Below are 17,621 nucleotides of genomic sequence, written 5' to 3' on the forward strand. Positions count from 1 at the left end.
GGGGCGAGCGCGGCGCCGGGACTCCTGGGACCATGGGCCTGGCGCGGGCGCCCGCGGGGCCCCGGCCGCGCTGCCTGCCTGCTCCGGCGCCCCTGGGCGCGGGGCTGCGCTGGGGGCGCGGGGGCCGTGCGCTCTGAGCCGGCCTGGCGCGGCGGGGCGGGGGGCTGGCGGCCCCATGGGGCGCGCCCACACTTGCCCCCCGGGCTCGGGAGCATGAAGTAGGGGCCCGCCATGGGAGCGGGATCGGCGCGGGGGGCCCGAGGCACAGCGGCGGCGGCGGCGGCGGCGGCGCGCGGGGGGTGAGTACGAGCTCGGAGACGCCCCCTCTCCAGCTTCCTGCTGCTCCAGCCCGGGTTGGGGGGAGGGCTGGGGTTCCCCGCCGCGCCGGACGCTTCCCCGGAACGTCGGCTTCCTGCCCCTTCCCGCGCCCCTCTGAGGCGGGCCGCCAAGGGTTAACGCGGGCTGCGCCCCCGGCCCGGCGAGGCTTGGCGAGCGCTGCCTGCCCTGCCCCGCTGGCCCGGCTCCGCGATCGCGTTGGGGCGGGGGCCGTGCTGGGGAGGGTCCGTGCGGAGCCAGCCCTGGGGGTCGGGATTGGGGGTGGGTGGTGGCGCCTGGGGCGGCGGGCTGCGGGCGGAGGGGGCTTTGGGGACGCTTGGGGGAGGAAGGGTGTCCGTTTCTGGCTGTCTCGGTGTGTTCCGGGGTCGGTGTCTACAGGTCCCGAGCTTGTAAGTCAGTGTGTTCTCGTGAAACTATCCGCAAGCGTCTAGGTCTCCGGGTCTCGGCTTCTCCTGTCTCAGCGTCTGTGTGGCTTTGCACGTCCCCTGCTTCTGGAAGTCTCCTCCAGAGTGTGTCAGTCTGTTTGGGTCTGCGCGTCTCAGTGTTTCCCCGCTTCTCTGGGGGCTGGGGTGTGTGTGTGTGTGTGTGTGTGTGTGTGTGTGTGTGTCTCAGTTCCTGTCATTTTTCGTGTGTGAGAGAGAAAAAGTGAGAGCCAGCATGTCAGAATAGAAAGGGCCCTGAAGACAACCGAGTCATTGCACAGAGGCAGAGACTGGGGGCCAGGGAGGGGCAGGGAATCTCCAAGGAGGGACTGCGGAGGAGCTGGGACCCAGGGGCTGGTGGGGTAGTTGTAAAGAGTGAGCGTGTGCAAGAGCGAGTCACTGAGTGTGGGTGTGTGTGGGAGTGAGCAAGGGTGGGAGCAGCCCTCAGGGCCCTGTGCGCTGTGGCTCGTGCTCGCTGCCCAGAGAAGCGCAGGACTTGCTCCTTTTCCATCCTGCCCCCAGAATCAGAGGACATTCCCAAGAGGCTGGTCAGGGCTGTAGCTCCGCCCTGCTCCACCATGCCCTGCCCCCTCTGAGCTGGAATCAGGGGGACGATGCCCCCCCTTTCCCATGTCTTGGAAAAAGCTGGCTGGCTGAGATTCCCCCACCCCCCACCACAACACACACACACACACAGCACCAGTAAGCACACTGCTGACTCATTTTCTCCAGAAGACCCTGTGCCAAGGCAGATGCCAGTGGTTGGGCAGAGAAGTGGTGCCAGGAGAGCACCCCATAGTGGGGCCCGAGCTTTGGGCAAATGGGCAGTCACGCTGCTTTGAGGCCCGGCCTCTGCCTTGCCCAGTCTCGCTGCCTCCCTCACCACAGCAGTGCCCCAGATCCTGTGCCCTCTGGTCCTGGCGTGCCTTGCAGCCTTGCTCCTCTTTAGCTCTCCCGCTCCATGACACTCTGGAGCACATCGCTGGTCTCGTCTCTCCTTCCCTCCTCCCTGTACTTGGAACGCTCCCCGTCCTGGGGCTTTCACATGCGCTGCTGCCCCTCAGGTCTCACCTCAGTGGCCATCAGCTCCCCTGGTGGGGTGCACTGCTGGGGGCCTGCCCTCCCTATGTCACCCACTCCCTGTCTCTGTCTGAGCACATTCTGCCTGTTACTTTGGTGGCGTATTCTCCTTTCCCTGCTCTGTGTCCAGGGGACCCTCTTGGTATCCCGCAGCCTGGCCCGGTGGGTGGCAGGTGGCAGCGCGGAGGGAGCCCTGGGATCAGACAGTGTGAATCCTGACTGCCGTGGGAGCTTGGGCAGGCCCCCCCGCCTCTGTGCTCCCTTCTTTCTGATCCGAAAAATGGGCAGCTTAATTCTCAGCTCACAAGGTTTAGTGAGGTTTGATGGAGGACCATGCTCGTAAAGGGCTTAGAACAGTGCCTGGCATGTAGTAAATGGTCAATAAATGGCCACCATTGTTTGTATTATTATTCACTTCATCTTGAATGGATGTGTGAGTCAACTGAAAATTCTGGGCTGCATCCTGTCTGGACAGATGACCTGTCTGTGTTCCCATGGAAGAGGTATCAGGTGTGAAGAGAGGAGCCTGGGTGCAGCTGTCTGGGCACAAGGTGGCCTGGTCGGTCCACGGAGGCAGATGGGACAGGTCCGTCCCCCTTTTGCTGTTCTGCGGTCCTGAGGCCAGCTGCCTGCCCAGCTTGTCCCTTGAGCGCACAGCCAAGCCGGGAGTCCACAGGGCTGCTTTCCTTGTGTGTTTTATGGTGCCCTGGGTCTCAGCTCTGAGCTCTTGGTGGACGTTCAAGTTGGTATGGGTCTCTTACGATCCTGTGTGTTCCCACCAAGCATAGCAGCTGTAGGTTCTGGTGGTCCCAGAGTAGCCACATTTGGTGTGCGGGCAGAGGGCCCTTTGCAGGGGTAGGAACACCTGGGTTCCCTTCCTGGAGGGCTCTGTGGCCAGGCTGTGCCCCCAAGGTCAGGTTCCCTAACGCTTAGGTAGCTGCCATCTCAGCTGCCTCCTGTCTGCTCTGGTCTTCCCGACATTCTGGAGCCCTGGGTTCCCTGAGCCAAAGCCCACGAGTCAGTGGTGAAAACAGAAGTCGGGAAGAACAAAGCTCTGAGCCAACACAGGCACTAAACGTTATTAGCAGTAGCCTAAACAGCGTTGGAACGGGGGCAAAAGAGTCAGCAGGGCCTCCCTCCGGGAGCCAACTTTCCAGGCCTGGAGCTCACTTAGATGGCTTGTTGGCTCCCTAGGCCGCGTCTCTCTCTTCCTGTTGGTAAAGGCTGGACTCCCGTCTCTGGCAGATAGGAAGCCCCTGTAAGTGTCCAATTTCTTCTCCACGAGAGACAAGTCAAGCGGAAAGGACTGTTTGCTAAGTAGTAGAGTCGGATGATGTGGGTCACTGACATGCTGTGTGGCTTTAGACAAGTCACTTCCCCTCTCTGGGCCTCAGTTGCCCATCTCCACAATGAGGGGATGGGACTGGAATCTGGCCTCTAGCTGATCTCAGAGGACCTTCTCCCGCTGTATATTCCCACTCTTTGCTTTGGCAGGATATGAGTCAAGGGCACACAGAATTCAGGTCTGAGAAGGTGTCAAGGTGAATGAATGGAGGGGCAAATACATTGGTAACAGGCCTTCAGGGCTGAAATTCTTGAGTTGGAAGCCATGGTGTTGGGAAACTTAATTGAAGCAAAGATTCTGATCCCATCGTCCTGTGAGTCTTCTTTCTCCTGACCTTCAGGGATTAAAAATATTTCCCCCAAGTGTATCCTTATTCTCTCCAGAGTGGTCACCTTGGCCTAACCGCAGCCAGAAAAATTGACTAAGGACATGTATGGTTCTTACACCTTCTCCTCTCCACCTGCTCTCTCTCTATCAGCTTGGGAAGCATCCTCAGCAGCGTGGACGTGATATCATACAGCGAGACATTCAAGGAGTGAGGGCTTGTGCCTGGAAGGGGCCGGGAAGAGAGGATGGAGGAGATGGGACAGAAACGAGGTTGTTGGGACACTGGGAAGTGAGGCGCAGTGTCTTCAGAGCAGGCGTTCTCAGGGAAAAGGAGTTCACTGATCCTCTAAGTCTGGGGACTGCCGATAGACAGAAAGCCCTGTCCATGTCTTCATTGCAGGACTTCTCAGACCCTTTGTTAGGCAGTTAGTTGTTTAGTTGTGCTTTGGGAATTGTCACGACTGGGATAGCTCTTCCCCAGTTGGTCTGGCTCCAGTTTCCTGGAGTGTCTACCTGGTGCACGTGGGAAATAGTACTGAAGAGTTATGACCCCAGAGCCTACCCAGGGTGACCTTGAGGAGGTACCTGCCCTCCCTAAGCCTTAGTTTTTGTCACATCAAACAAAGCCTCCTGTCGTTTCTTTTCAGGGCTGATGAGGCTGCCATGGCTTCAAGTGGGCAGGTCATGCCAGAAGGGTCAACTTCTGCTCTTCTCCCCAGGCAACGCCGGGCCAGCTAGGCGCTCTGACCTTTAGTCATTGCTAGCGGTGAGCTGGAGGCGAGGCCCGTGGCGGCAGGGAGGACTGGCCCCGTGAAAAAGGACATTTTCACAGCAGTGGCAGCAGATTGGAGAGGATGAGGGGGAGCTGAGGATTATCCAGGAGCAACCCTGGAAAAAAGTCAGAGGTAGAGAGGGCCTTTGGGGAGATGCTTTTAAAGTCCAGAGTCCTGTAATACCAGGTACCATTTATTTCTTCTACAAAGATACACTGAACGTTTACAACATGTGTGCCAGGTGCTGGGAATACACATGAACAAGACAGATGTGTTTCCTACCCTTCAGGGACTTGTTCTAGAAAGGGAAATAGGAAAATAGGCAGTGGGCTCATGTGCGAAACCTGTTGTGGTGAGGTACTCGCAGTGGGCTGTGGGAGGTGACGCCCAAGCTGGAATCTAACGTGTGTGTGGGAACTGACCAGGCAAAAGAGTGGTGTCAGGAGCACTTGGGAGCAGCATGTGCAAGGGCCCAGATTCTGGAGAAGGCTTTCAAGGGACCACCCTCAGCATCTGAGTGCTTTTGCGGCTAGTTTGCCTTATGCTGTGGGTAACTGAAGACCCAATTCAACGTGGCTTACACAAAGGGAGTTATTATCTCCCATATCAAGAGGTCTGAAGGAAAGACAGTGATAGGGTTTGCTAATTCAGCATCTCAAGTGTCATCAAATATGCACTGTTTTTCCATTCTGTCACCCTCACGTGCTCATGGAGCTTGTTAACCTCATGGGCACAAAATGGCTGCAGCAGCAACACATCCTCGCTCAATAACATACAAAGGCTAGAAGAAAACCTTCTCTCTGTCCCTTTGAAATACTTTCCCAGGGGCCCTAAGAGGCATCCCTTACATCTTACTGACCATGTTTGGGTCATGTATGCATGCCTAAACCGGTCACTGGCATGGCAGATGAAATCCCCAAGATTGGCTTAGGCTTATCCGGATTCATCCAGTATCCTCTGAAGTCTGTGCCTCCCTGAACAAGAAGGGCAGGGGAATGGCTGTGGGTAGGTAATCACCAGTGTCTTCCACGGTGCCCAGTCAGGATCACTATTGATTATAATTGCAATTAAGTTGGAGTAATTGCCATTAAATCAGAGGGTGTGAGCTGGTTTTCTAGGGCGCCTAGGGAGCTGGGAAGAACGTGGGGCGCCAGACATCAATTACAGCAGACGGGTTTCCTGGATTACGTGATTCCCCAGAAGCACACCATTCTAGCTTTCCTCTTGGAAATGGATCCTGGGCCTGTGTGTCCCAGCCTTAGCCCGCACCGCCCGCCGGTCTCGGTTTTCTCTGCCTGCATCCTGGCCGGCCGGCTTTGGCCACGTGCCGCCCTCCCCTCTGCCCGCTTGGGGATCAGATGCCCCGGGTGGCTTCGGGTGTCGCCGGTGGCTGCTCCCACAGGAAGGTGAAATCGGATCACTGCCTCTGCCCATCTTGGCAGGAGCCGTGGAGCAGAGCATTAACCCTTCCAGGCCCCAGAGTTCACGGGCAGCCGTGATGCCGAAGGAGCACTTCTGTGGCTGGCACCAGGCCGAGCCCTTGACAGGCATGAGCTCATTTAATCCTCACGCCTGGCCGGTAAGATAGGGAGTGTCGGCCGCGCTGCAGAGCCTGAGGCAGGCTCAGGGAGGCTGAGTGACTCATCCAGGGTCACACAGCTGGTAGGCAACAGGGCCAGGTTTGTGCCTGGGTCTGCCTGACACCCCATTGTGTTCTCTGTTTTCTCCACTCCCTTTCTCTGGCAGCATGAAGCCCAGTAGGCAGCTTCCTTAGCACGCACTGGTCCTGGTTAAGGGGTCTTCTCCCCCTCCACCTTGTGTCTAGAGAGGGAGTTCTCGTCGCTTCTGTCATTTGAGGATGTCCGTCATCCACACGGACCAGTGTGGTCTTCCCACTGACCTTTCAGTCCTGGCTCTGCTGCCCACTGGGCCTCAGGATTGTGAGGCCATAGTACAGATGGGGGGCTGAGGCCCAGAGATGGGGAGGGGCTGGCCCTTTGTTGACCAGCGAGTCAGTGGCCGATTTGAAGCTGGACCCCAGGTCTCCTGATGCCCAGGGCATTCTGCCCACTGTTCCCTGCCCTGTGACCTTGGTCTATCGATCTGTAAAAAGCAGCGTTTGTACTTGTGACTTGTGCTGCCTGAGCAGGTCCTGCCCCTAGAGGTTGCACCTGGAAACCCCAGGAGTGTGGGCTACCCTCTGGGGTCCTAGAGCCTGCCTCTGGCCCCCGCCTTCTGCGGGCAAGCCTGGCCGGGGCAGGGGTGGGGGGGACTGGGTGGTCCCCTCCCAGTTCCAGGCAGATCTGGGCCCCAGGGTAGAAGCTGATAACCGCCTCTGCTTGTGTCTTCCCGTCTCTAGGGGGTTTCTCTTCACCTGGATCTTAGTCTCATTTGCGTGTCACCTGGCTTCCACCCAAGGAGCTCCTGAAGGTAATCCTCCCTTCTCTTTGTGCAGGCGGTGGGGGGTGGGGGTGGGGGGACAAGGAAGGGCAGAAGAGACCTGAGAACTCAGGGCTAGGAGACAGCCATGCCCCTAATTGGAACTCAGTGCCTCAGTTTTCCTCTCAGTAGAATGGAGCCCATCATTGGTAAATTCTCTCCAGGCTGGGAAGACTGACATTTGAAGTTTTGTAAGGGTTAGGAAGGGCTCAGAGGCAGGAATGTGGGACGGTGACCCTTTGTCTCCCACGGGGGCGGGGGGCAGAATTGGAATGAATCACGTTCGTTCAGTAAGCCTCAGTCATCCTGATTTGTACAGTGGTTATACCAAGATCTGTTGAGAGGAGGCATGAAGGCCACGGCTTCCCCCCACTTGCCGTGAGATCCTGTTCTTCCCTGCCCTCCCCGAGGACCCGGCCAGGGGGCCAGAGCGGCGGTGGCCTGGCTACACAGCTGTCCGGGGAAACTGAAACCTCTCCCACATCTGTTTGTCAAACAGCCACAAGGCCTCCTAAAATAGCGGCTCTTCCCCTCCTCCATGCATGCCCGTGTGCTGGGGCGGGCAGCAGGGCACTCCCAGAGCCCCTGTGGCCTGACCTGGCCGCCGGCAGGGATTGGGTCCCCAGGAGGGGAGGGCCATGCCCGGAAGAGACTCCGGCTGCCCGGCAACATTTTGTGCAAATGTCATATTTTCCGAGCTTGCTGTTTCCCCCACAAAGTAGGTGAACAGCTGTCCAGAGTCCTGAGTCAGGCAACGGGGGATGGGGGGTGTTGGGGAGAGGCCGGAGCTGTGTGGAGCCAGGTTTATGTAATAAAGGGATCTCGCAGCGGCCAGCTGGCAGGGTCCTTCCAGCTTGGCCTTGGGCTGCATTCGTTCCCCTGGCCCCTAGCTCCTCTTCCCTGGATTCTGGATGTCTCTCCACCCCACTTACCAACGAGGCTGAGGGGCTCCAGCTCAGGATAGCATAGTGTTAAGAACAGACACCCTGGAACCAGGTGATGTGGATTCAAGTCCCAGCTGTGCCTTTTATTATAGGCTGTGTGACCTTGGGCTAGTTCCTGTAGCGAACTTTTCTGACCCTCCTCTGTAAAGGGGGGGGGGGCGGATGATAAACAGTATCTTCTTTATAGATGATGGAGAGAATCGAGCGAGATAGAGCACGTGAAGCACTTGGCTCATAGGAAGTGCTCAATAAATCCTGGGGTTTATTATTGCTGTTAATTATATTATTTACCTGAACACTTGGGCAAGAACAGTCCTTGTCCATCCCCTGTGGAGCCCACGGTGGTCAGAGGCCTCCGCCAGCTCGGGTGTCAGAGTGTGGGGCTTTGCCCCTGCCCTGCAGACCGTCTCTGGGGTGGGGGAGGCCTAGAGACTGGCTGGTGTCAGCTTTGAAACCCACCTGGAGGGGGGACCGTCAGCGGGGGCCTCATCGGTGGTGCTGGTCAGGCAAGTGGAAGCAACCAAAGATGCAGTGTTTGGGGACATGTAGTGCGGGGGGGTGGGGGGAGGTGGCGCTCCAGGGGCCGCCGAGGTGGGACGAGGGGAGGGAGAGGTGGCTTCCTGCCCTCCCCCTTTCCAGCAAGTGCCTCCTCCCTTCGAAGTTGATCGTAGTGAGTAGTAGTTTGTGCTAATAGGAGCGTTTCTGTGATGACAACGTGTGAGAGACACCACTACCCAGAGAATCCTCGAGCTGCGGTTTATTTTAGCTTAGGAGCTCAGGACAGACGGAGGTGGGAGAAGGGAGGAATTTGAAGTGAAATGAAGGCCCGCAGATCCTTAGGGAGGAAGACAGGTCTTCAAGCCAAGCCAGCCTGAAAAAGCAGCCTGCGACTATAGCGTTCTTAGAACATCGTCAGCACTTTGTGGCCGCCTCCAGGTCTGGTTTCCCTTGTCTTACAGGCAGGGAAACTGAGGCTCAGGGGTCAGGAAGAGACTTGCCCAGAGGTGTCTGGACAAGGATGGTGAGGACAGCCAACAACCCTATGATGTAGGCGTTCTTCACCACCTCGTTTTACAGCAGAGGGAACTGAGGCTCAGAGTCCAGACTCCCAGGTGTCTTTGTCTGGCTCTCAAGTCCGGCCTTCTGACTCCAGAGCCTGCTATGTATGGCACTCATTTTCTCCCGGCCCATCTATCTGTCCATCCATCTCACAGCTGCTGGCTGAGGGCCAAGGGCTAAGCGTGGCATCCAGCCCCACGCAGACCCCACATACCACGCTCGGGGCCTAGGTTGCTGAGCTCGGGGCGGGCAGGGGGACCTGGGGGTGGGAGGGAGCTGAGGATCCAAGCCAGACCCCTGTTCCAGAGGCAGCCTCTCCTTTCCGAGTCGGAGCTCCGGAGCTGGCTTCTGCAGACACTGGCAGCTGAGCCAACTGAAGGAGGTCGAATGACCCGGTGAGAGGCAAGGTCAGGAAGCCTTTCCATAAACACGCTGGAAGCCCTCCTTTGGCTCTGGCGAGCCCCACCGATGTAATTACTGGGTGGATGTGACCTGACCAGGCTGCTGTCGACCTCCAAACGCTTCGCCAGAGGACAGAGGTTGCAGGGATGCCTCGATCACTTCCTCTGCTCTGTCCAAAGCTGCACAGGGCGAGGGGCAGTCATGGGACCTGTCCTCTTCTATGCAGACAGCAGCTCCGGCCACAGAGAGACCTAGGGGGTGGGGCGGGGGCTGAGGAAGTTCCTAAAGCGGGTCAAACCAATCAGGCCCGCCGGACATCCTTACCGAGCTCCTGTGACCCGTCCACTCCTGTCACCCTGCTCCCTCACTCATGGGACTGCTTCCTGGAGGAGACGGGCTTTTGAGACAGAGAAGGGGAAACATCCTGAACACTCGGTGAGGGTCATTATTTCTGGCACAAACAGCTGTCCTTTGCAAGCGATGATTGGGTGCCAGGCACTTATTTCAAGAGTGCCAGCTCATTTACCCCTCCCGACGGACTTCTGAGTTTGGCAGTACCGTCATCCCAGTTAAGAGATGAGGAAACTGAGGCACTAAAGTCACACGTGAACTCAGGAAGTCCGGCTCCAGGGTCTGTGTCGTAAATGAGTACAGGCAGGGTCATTCGGCCAGACAGGGGACTGGTTCCGACTCCGCACTCCCGGCCGCGAGCGTGGGGCCCCGGGGGAAGGGGGGGCGGGGCAGTGGGTGGACCGTCCTCCCCGTCTGGGCACCTGGAGGGGGTCTGGCCCTGACCGCGCCCTCTCCCCCTCTGCCCTCCCTCTGCAGATGTGGATGTCCTCCAGCGGCTGGGCCTCAGCTGGACGAAGGCAGGGGGTGGCCGGAGCCCCCCGCCCCCGGGGGTCATTCCGTTCCCATCGGGCTTCATCTTTACGCAGCGGAGCCGGCTCCAGGCCCCCACGGCTGCCGTCATTCCTGCCGCCCTGGGCACAGAGCTGGCGCTGGTGCTGAGCCTCTGCTCCCACCGGGTGAACCATGCCTTCCTTTTTGCCGTCCGTAGCCGGAAGCGCAAGCTGCAGCTGGGCCTGCAGTTCGTCCCCGGCAAGACGGTCCTCCACCTGGGGCCTCGGCGCTCTGTGGCCTTGGACCTCGACGTGCACGACGGGCGCTGGCATCACCTCGCCCTGGAGCTCCGTGGCCGCACTGTCACCCTGGTGACGGCGTGTGGGCAGCGCCGGGTGTTTGTCCCGCTGCCTTTCCCCAAGGACCCAGCCCTCGACCCCGAGGGCTCCTTCCTCTTTGGGAAGATGAACCCGCACGCGGTCCAGTTTGAAGGTGCCCTGTGCCAGTTCAGTATCTACCCTGTGACGCAGGTCGCTCACAATTACTGTACCCACCTGAGGAAGCAGTGTGGCCAGGCCGACACACACCGGCCCCAGCTGGGACCCCTCTTGCCCCGAGACTCTGGCACAGCCTTCACCTTCCAGACCGACCTTGCCCTGCGAGGCCTGGAGAACCTGACCACTGCCGCGCCAGCCCTGGGGTCACGGCCAGCAAGCAGGGATCCCAGGGGGACTGTGGTGCCCGCCACCCCCGCCAAGCCCCTGAGGACTAGCGCCACAGAGCCGGGCCGGCGTGCGGCCGCGGGGGCCCGAGCCCGGATCCCGCTGCCACCTGCCAAGCTGGCAGCCGGGGGAGTGCTCCCTCCCGTGCCCCCGGCCTCTCCGGCTAGCTCCACCACACCTGTCCAGCCATTGCGGAAGAACGCAGCCACCAAGATCCCCAAAAGTCATCCAGCCAGGCTTTCGGTCCCTTCTCCTTCAGTAGGCCCTGTCAAAAAGCCCCGCCCCACCCAGAAGGCAGCTCAGCCTTCCTTCCCCAAATCAGCCCCACCCACCAGGAAGCCAGTGCCCCCCACTTCCCACCCACTTCCTGCCAAAGCCTCCCACCCCTCAGTGAAGCCGATCCAGAGGACCCCTGTGATGCCCAGACCTCCGCTACCCAGCGCTCAGCCTCTACTTCTGGCCACTGGCTCCCCCAAAAAGCCTCTTCCCCCAGCGGGCCCGACCGAGGCCAAGATGAGTAGTCATGCCGGTGAGCCAGCCCCTGCCCGCACCATCACCCACAGACCTCCCCGACCCACTGTGTTGCCCCGGCCACCTGTCACCCGTCCTGGCTCTCCCAGGATTGCTCCACCAGCCACAACGATGCCTCCCACCCTTGCTCCTGGCTCGGCCCCCACCAGAAGCAAGAAACCCTCTGGATCAGAAGCCACGAAGAAAGCCAGACCCAAGAGCAACCCCCGGAAGCCCGTCCCCCTCAGACCTGGGAAGGCGGCCAGGGATGTTCTGTTGAATGATCTGACAACCAGGCCCAGCCCCAGACAGTCCCGGCCCCGCCGGCCCACCACCCCGGCCCCGGCATTGGCCCCAGCGCAATTCCTGTCCTCCAGTCCCTGGCCCGCGAGTCATAGCTATTCACTCTTCCACCTGGCGGGACCCACGCCTTTCCCCTTGCTGATGGGACCTCCAGGGCCCAAGGGCGACTGTGGTTTGCCGGTAAGACGGGGTGAGGTGTGCATGTTGCTTGGAGCTCAAGGGGGTGGCAGGGGCAGTCAGGGCAAGTGGCTACTCCTGGCATTAGGGCAGAGCTGGAGAAGCAGCTTAGAGCAGGGGGGTGGTTATGGGCAGGGCCTCAGCTGACACGCAGGTCCCCTGTTCCTCTATCTCCATTGTGCCCGTGATTTGCCCGCTCTGCTGTGATCCATGGTCCACTGGGGCAGCCTTGGGTTTGGTGGCCAGTGCCGGGTGAAGAGCACCCCTGGGCTTGGGCGGGCCCAGGCTCCGGGTCATTCTTTGCTAACCCAACTGTGAAGGTCAAGTGGCTTAAGGAAAACTACTAGCTGACTGGCCCCAGGTCACGCGGTCTCCAGAGTTCAGCTCTCCTGACTCCTGGAGGAGAGCTCCTCCAGCCCACCAGCTCATCTGGGGGCATTGGACAAAGGTCACACACGGGTAGCCCTGAACACGTTTTGTTTGGCACATGCAGCATTGTTTAAAAATATTTAATAAGTTACTAACATTTTAAAAATGTGGGAGATTTCTTATAAAAGACCTGGTGACCAGCTTCTCTTGGAAGGGGGACAGATGCAGTAGCCCGTGGCTTGCGGCCCACTCAGAGCTGCCCCTTTAGACAGGACAGGCCCGCTCCCGTGTGTCCCCACATCTCCTGATGTGGGGCTTCCAACCCAGTCCTTTCCCCTGTGTATTTTACCTGCCTGGTTCCTATAGATGTTTGATTTGTTAGAGGAGTTTGGGGTGAGGAGGATCAGGGTGGGCCTGAAGAGTCAAGGAAAGGAGAAAGAACATTCCACGTGCAGGAGATGTTCTCAGGCCCGGTGCCTCCAGAATGCCTGGGACTGTCTCCAGGGGCAACGACCTTTCTGCAGCTGGAGGCCAATTCCTCCGGGCGGGGAGTGGAGGGGATGGAGTTTCCAGAGAGCTCAGGCCTCAGCTCTGTTCTCCTGCCTTGGAGATGTCCACCGTGTAGTTTTCTCCTCCCTGAGGCCGGGTTTCCCACCAGGCTCTGTGTTTGAGGTTAGGCTCCCTACAATGTGGAGATGGTGGCAGATGCTGGGAATTCCCAGGCCTTACAAACACACTTAATGAGTTTTAATAATCATTAGGAATAATATTTATTCAGCCTGTCTCCAAGGGGACCGAGAGCCCGCTTTTATTATAACCATATTGTAGAACTTATGGAAATTGTATGCATTGCTCTGCAATTATGTCAACGCTCTGCTCAAGTCCTGTGCTCTGAGACTGTTAGGGCAGGAGGTTGGGAGCTGAGAAAAGGACCGCTTCTCACCCCTCCAGGCTGCCCAGCCCCTGACTCAGGCACCGGGTGCCTCTGAGCCCTGCCAGCTCGGCTTCCCAAGCTGTGTGGGTGCTGGGCTCACTGGCCGTGAGATCAAAAGGGGGTGAATTGTCCTCCCCTGAGAGAGGGTGTGAGGCTCAGGGTCTCCACCCCATCCAGTGGAGGAGGTCAACCCTGCCTCCCGAGGCTGCATGTGGGGTGGAGAGAGGACAGCCATGTCCAAGCCAGCACAACTGGAACAGGAGTGGTTTTTAGGGTAGAGATTCTGCCTTTGAGCCTGTCGGATGCCCGGGCTACATACTTTCCCCTCGGGGTTTGGTGATGTGAGTCAGCAGGGGTGAGGTCTCACTCCAGATCTTCCTGAGCTTCCCCATGATCAAAGGGGTCAACCTGTTCAGTCGATGGGCGCTTAGGGATCATTCCATTCAATCTTCTTCACTGGGCAGGTGCGGAGCTTAGAGACTATGCCCAGAAAGGGCCAGGACTTGCCCAAGGGCACATAGCAGAGTTGAAGTTGATGCCCCAGTGCCAGATGCTAAGACTGGCACATTCCATCCCACTCCCCTGAGTGTCCACTCTGAGACTCTAAGACTCAGGGCCCGGAGGCTGGGGGGCTTCAAAGATGTGTCAGGCCCTGTCCTTGGCCTCAAAGGAAGATAATGTCTAGAGAATCTGTCGTTTCTATACCTCTCAGATTTATGAGTAACAGGAGTGGTACTTTCCTTTAGAACCTCACGGGACCTGGTCCAGGAGGGCAGGATGGGTATGCTGACCCCTGCTCTATAGATCAGGGGACAGTGGCTAGAGGGACAAAAGACTTGGCCAAGGGCACCTCACATGTTCTTGCAGGGACTGGGATACGACGCTGGGTCCCTGATGTCCAGAGAGGCCCCTGACTCTCCCTGCTTCTCCAACCCTGAAGGACCCAGGGCCAGAGGGAGGGCGTCAATCTGCTTGGGTAGCATCCTGCCTCTTGCCCTACCCTGTCCCCTAATCCCACCCTCCCTCAGCTTGGAACCTAGCCTCACTCTAATAGGAACCCAAAAAACTTTGAGAAGCCTTGTCCAGCCCACCATGTGGCAGGTGGCAACCTGGGCATTTCTATCTTGGCAGAGCCCAGAAGCCCCATCACCAAAGTGGCTTCTCTGAGCGTCGGTGGCAGGGCTCTGTCTGTCCCCTCGTCCCTGCCTCCGACCGCCATACACATCTGGGATTTAGTCCCAGCCGAGCAGAAGCTGTGCTGCTCTGGGTCGGGGGCTTAATTGTCCCCCGTCTGGGGACGTGCAGACCTGGGTTCCAATTCTGACTCCACCCCTTACTGGCTCTGTGGCCCTGAGCCACGCTAAGCCCTGGTTTCTGCAGAATGTAAGTTAAGAATAGCTCCCATCTCCTGTGAGGAATCGAGTTGGGTGATCTCCAGGGCCTCTTGGAGATCTGTTTTTGCTGGGTGACTTGGGGAACTTCTTTCCTCTCCCTAGGGCTGTCTCCCCTCTCTGACAGCTTTGGAAGAGCTCCCTCCCCAGAAATAAGTGGGACCTTATTTGGGAGCCAGAGGGGGGTGCCGCGGCTGGGTCTGTTGGGTTCTGCGGGGTCCCCAGGGACAGGAGACAGACTGGCAGAGGCCGAGACAGCTCTGGGCCCCGGGGCCTGTCAGCAGTTATAACCACGGAGGGAGGGAGCTCTGTGGGAGCCCCAGCAGCCGGGGGAGCATGGAAAAGCTGAGCTGGGCCCCGGGTGAGGAGGGGCGGGGAGGCTGTGGTTCACAGAGACTGCACAGAAGCTGCACAGAAGCCCCACGCCTGGGAGGAGGCGGGTCAAGGCCTTATTTATTCATGATCAGGCTGCTGGCCTCTGCACTCGCTTGCACTTTTTGCAAGCGTCACCTCAGGGAGACCCGGATGAGGGCCTGGCCCGCAGCAGATGCTCCATGACTATCTGTGAAACGAACGAAGGAATGTGATCCTTGCAGAAAAAAAGGTTGTCTTGATTCCCAGGCCAGGCTCCTTGAGGTTACACAGATCTCTGCTGCTGGTGGGTCAGGAGGCCGCGTGGAGGGTAACAGTGCACAGATTTTGCATTTGGAGTGACCTGGGTTTGAACCACTCCCTTATCCAGCCATTCTTTCGTTCTGTCAGCAAATATGGATTGAGTGCCTTGTAGGGGCCAGGTGCTGTGTGACCTTTGGCAAGTCACTTAACCTCTCTGAGCCTCCGTTTCTACCTTTGTAAAATGGGGATACGATACTACCTACGTTTCAGAGTTGTTGTGTGGATCGAGATGAGGGACATAAAGCGCCCAGCACTAGAACCTGGTCCCAGTGGTTGGTTGTGGCTGTTTACTGATGTGCTGATGGTTGAGATGGGGGTATCGCTGCATTAAGATGACTGGGAGTATCTGGACTCAGGAGGGCCTTCATACTGTTGGTGGTTAGGAATTAGGGCTAGATCTTGAGAAACTCACCCTTTACCCCAGTTATCATCTAGAACCCCGGGGAACGAGGGCTGTTTTGCTTTGTCTTTAGCATACTGTTTTTTGAGCTCCTACTATGTGCCCGGCTCTGAGCTAAGCAGTTGGCATGCTGTATCCTGCAGCTCCACGTGGGGAACAAGGTAATTGAGGGGAGTTTGAGGCAGGGGCTATTTGCAGAGGTGTGGGCAGTATCAAAGGAACCGACAGCAGCTAGCAAAGCACACAGGTCTGACCTGAAGGTACAAGGGGAGGGAACGTGTGACCAGAACCCAGTGAGAGTTAAAGTGTGAACAGTAGGTAGTCTGTAGTGTCCACCACCCCCACCCAACCCCAACCGGGCAGGGAGAGAAATACCCTGCCCACTCACTCTGTGCACTCTTCGGTCTCTTTGGAAGCTGGGTGTTATATCCCCATTTTGCAGCTGGACAAACTGAGGCCTGGAGGCATGGGGAGATGAAGTAATCTGTGTAAGGCCACATGGAGAAGCCCTGGCCCAGGAGGCCCTTCCCTAGGACAGAGACTGGGGAAAAAGCCTCCGAGCCCCGAGGGCTATTCTTGGGAATAGCGGTATGCTCAGACGGTCAGAAGCGGGAGGGCCCTTTGAGGTCCCCTGCCTCTCTCCCCATCAAGCCACAGGCACCGAGCAGAGGCCCAGAGACTGAAGAGTCCTAGCACAGGGTCACCGGTAGTTAGCAGCACACGCGGGCTGGGACTCAGGTCTCCCAGATCCTCGGCCTGTGGAACCTCTCTGCTTGCTGCCCGGGGCCATGCCAGCCGGGACTTACTTCTTTCTGCAAGGTTTGGCAGGCGGGCTGTTGCAGCTGGACACAAGGGTGGACTTGTTCCGTGGGATGGGGTTCCCCTAGGTCTGGCTGTCAGAGGCCACGACCCCTGGGGGAAGCCCAGAGCTGCTGCTTGTTTGTTATCAGGGCTCTGCTTGTGCGAGCCCCGGAGCCCAGGCCTCCTTCACCTCCCCCAGGCAGGCCCGTGGCCCCCGCTCCCCTCCCCCTCTGCTCTGGGCCCTCTCAGAGGCCCCGTTGTTTGCGGCGTGGAGTGGAAAATCCCACCCCGGCCCTCGTGAATCATCCCAGAGTCACCCGCTCAGGCTTCAGGCCCTGGAAAGAAATGGCAGCGTTTTTCCACTGCGTGGAGAACAGGCAGGGTCCCGGATCAGGCGAGAGGGGGCAGGGGGCGCCCACCCTCACTTACCCACGGACAAAGTAAGTCCTGAATGGGGAAGGGTTGGGCTTACGGCCGCAGCTGGGCCGCTGGGGGAGGCCCCGGGCCGGGGTTGGGTAGAGGAGAGCCTGGCCAGGCCTGCAGCTGGGGGCTGGGCTGCTATGACACGGAGCCGGGCTGGGGCCTGACATCACCAGGCTGGGCCGTGGGTCCCAACTGGCACTTAAGAGTCTGCTCGGCAGATGTTGTGGGTGAGGTCAGACTCCCAGCCTGGATGCCCCTGTTTCTGGGGCAGAAGAAATGTCAAGAGGGAGTGTCCAGGCCTCCACAGTGGTGGCCCTACCAGGGTCCCTGAGGGAGCTATCCCTCCCGGGGACTGTCCCTCCCTGGAGCCTGGCACGAGCCCTGCCTTGCTGGGCCTTGGCCTTCCTCTCTGTGAGATGGGCACGGTGTCCTCCTTTCCTCCCCTGCCAGATAACTGGAGAAGGAAGTCACCGCCGCCCTGCAACGCAGGAAGGGCCCCGGGTTTGGAAGGTTCCGGGATGCTCATTCCATAGAGGCCTACAGAGGGGAAGGGCCTTAGCCAAGGTTGCACACCGAGTCAGGACATACTTAGCCAAGATTCTCTGCGTGGAAGCTGCCCAGAATAGGAGAACAAATCAAATGTCCTGGATTGAATCCAGATTCTGCTTATTAGCCATGTGGCCTTGGGCAAGTCGTTTTGTTGCTCTGAGGCTCTCTTCGGTTTCTCATCTATTAAAAGGGCTGGGTGATGATATGGCCTGTAGTCATGCTTAGCCTGAGCCCCTGCATTTCCCTTTAATTCTGGGTCACCTGGAAGGACAGAGCCAGGGAGGGCCTTCTGGAAAGGGAAATCTTTGCTCTTCCTGCAAAACAGATGCCAAGGAGGGTGGTTTAAAGTTTTGAGTTGGGGAGCTTCCAGCAGCTTGCTTAACAGAAACAACAGCTA

The 17,621-nt window shown here is 58.5% G+C and overlaps 1 protein-coding gene across 1 annotated transcript in view; it reads left to right on the forward strand.

Moving 5' to 3' along the window:
• The first annotated feature begins 231 nt into the window (after nucleotides 1–231).
• COL27A1 (collagen type XXVII alpha 1 chain) overlaps nucleotides 232–17,621 on the forward strand; it is a 135,258-nt gene continuing 117,868 nt past the window's right edge. The window contains exons 1-3 of the mRNA XM_021691749.2: nucleotides 232–299; nucleotides 6,643–6,713; nucleotides 9,956–11,685. Of these exons, the coding sequence (XP_021547424.1) occupies nucleotides 232–299; nucleotides 6,643–6,713; nucleotides 9,956–11,685 (1,869 nt within the window). The remainder of the gene's footprint in view (nucleotides 300–6,642; nucleotides 6,714–9,955; nucleotides 11,686–17,621) is intronic.

This window comes from Neomonachus schauinslandi, chromosome 13 (genome assembly GCF_002201575.2).
Source record: "Neomonachus schauinslandi chromosome 13, ASM220157v2, whole genome shotgun sequence".
Taxonomy (NCBI): domain Eukaryota; kingdom Metazoa; phylum Chordata; class Mammalia; order Carnivora; family Phocidae; genus Neomonachus; species Neomonachus schauinslandi.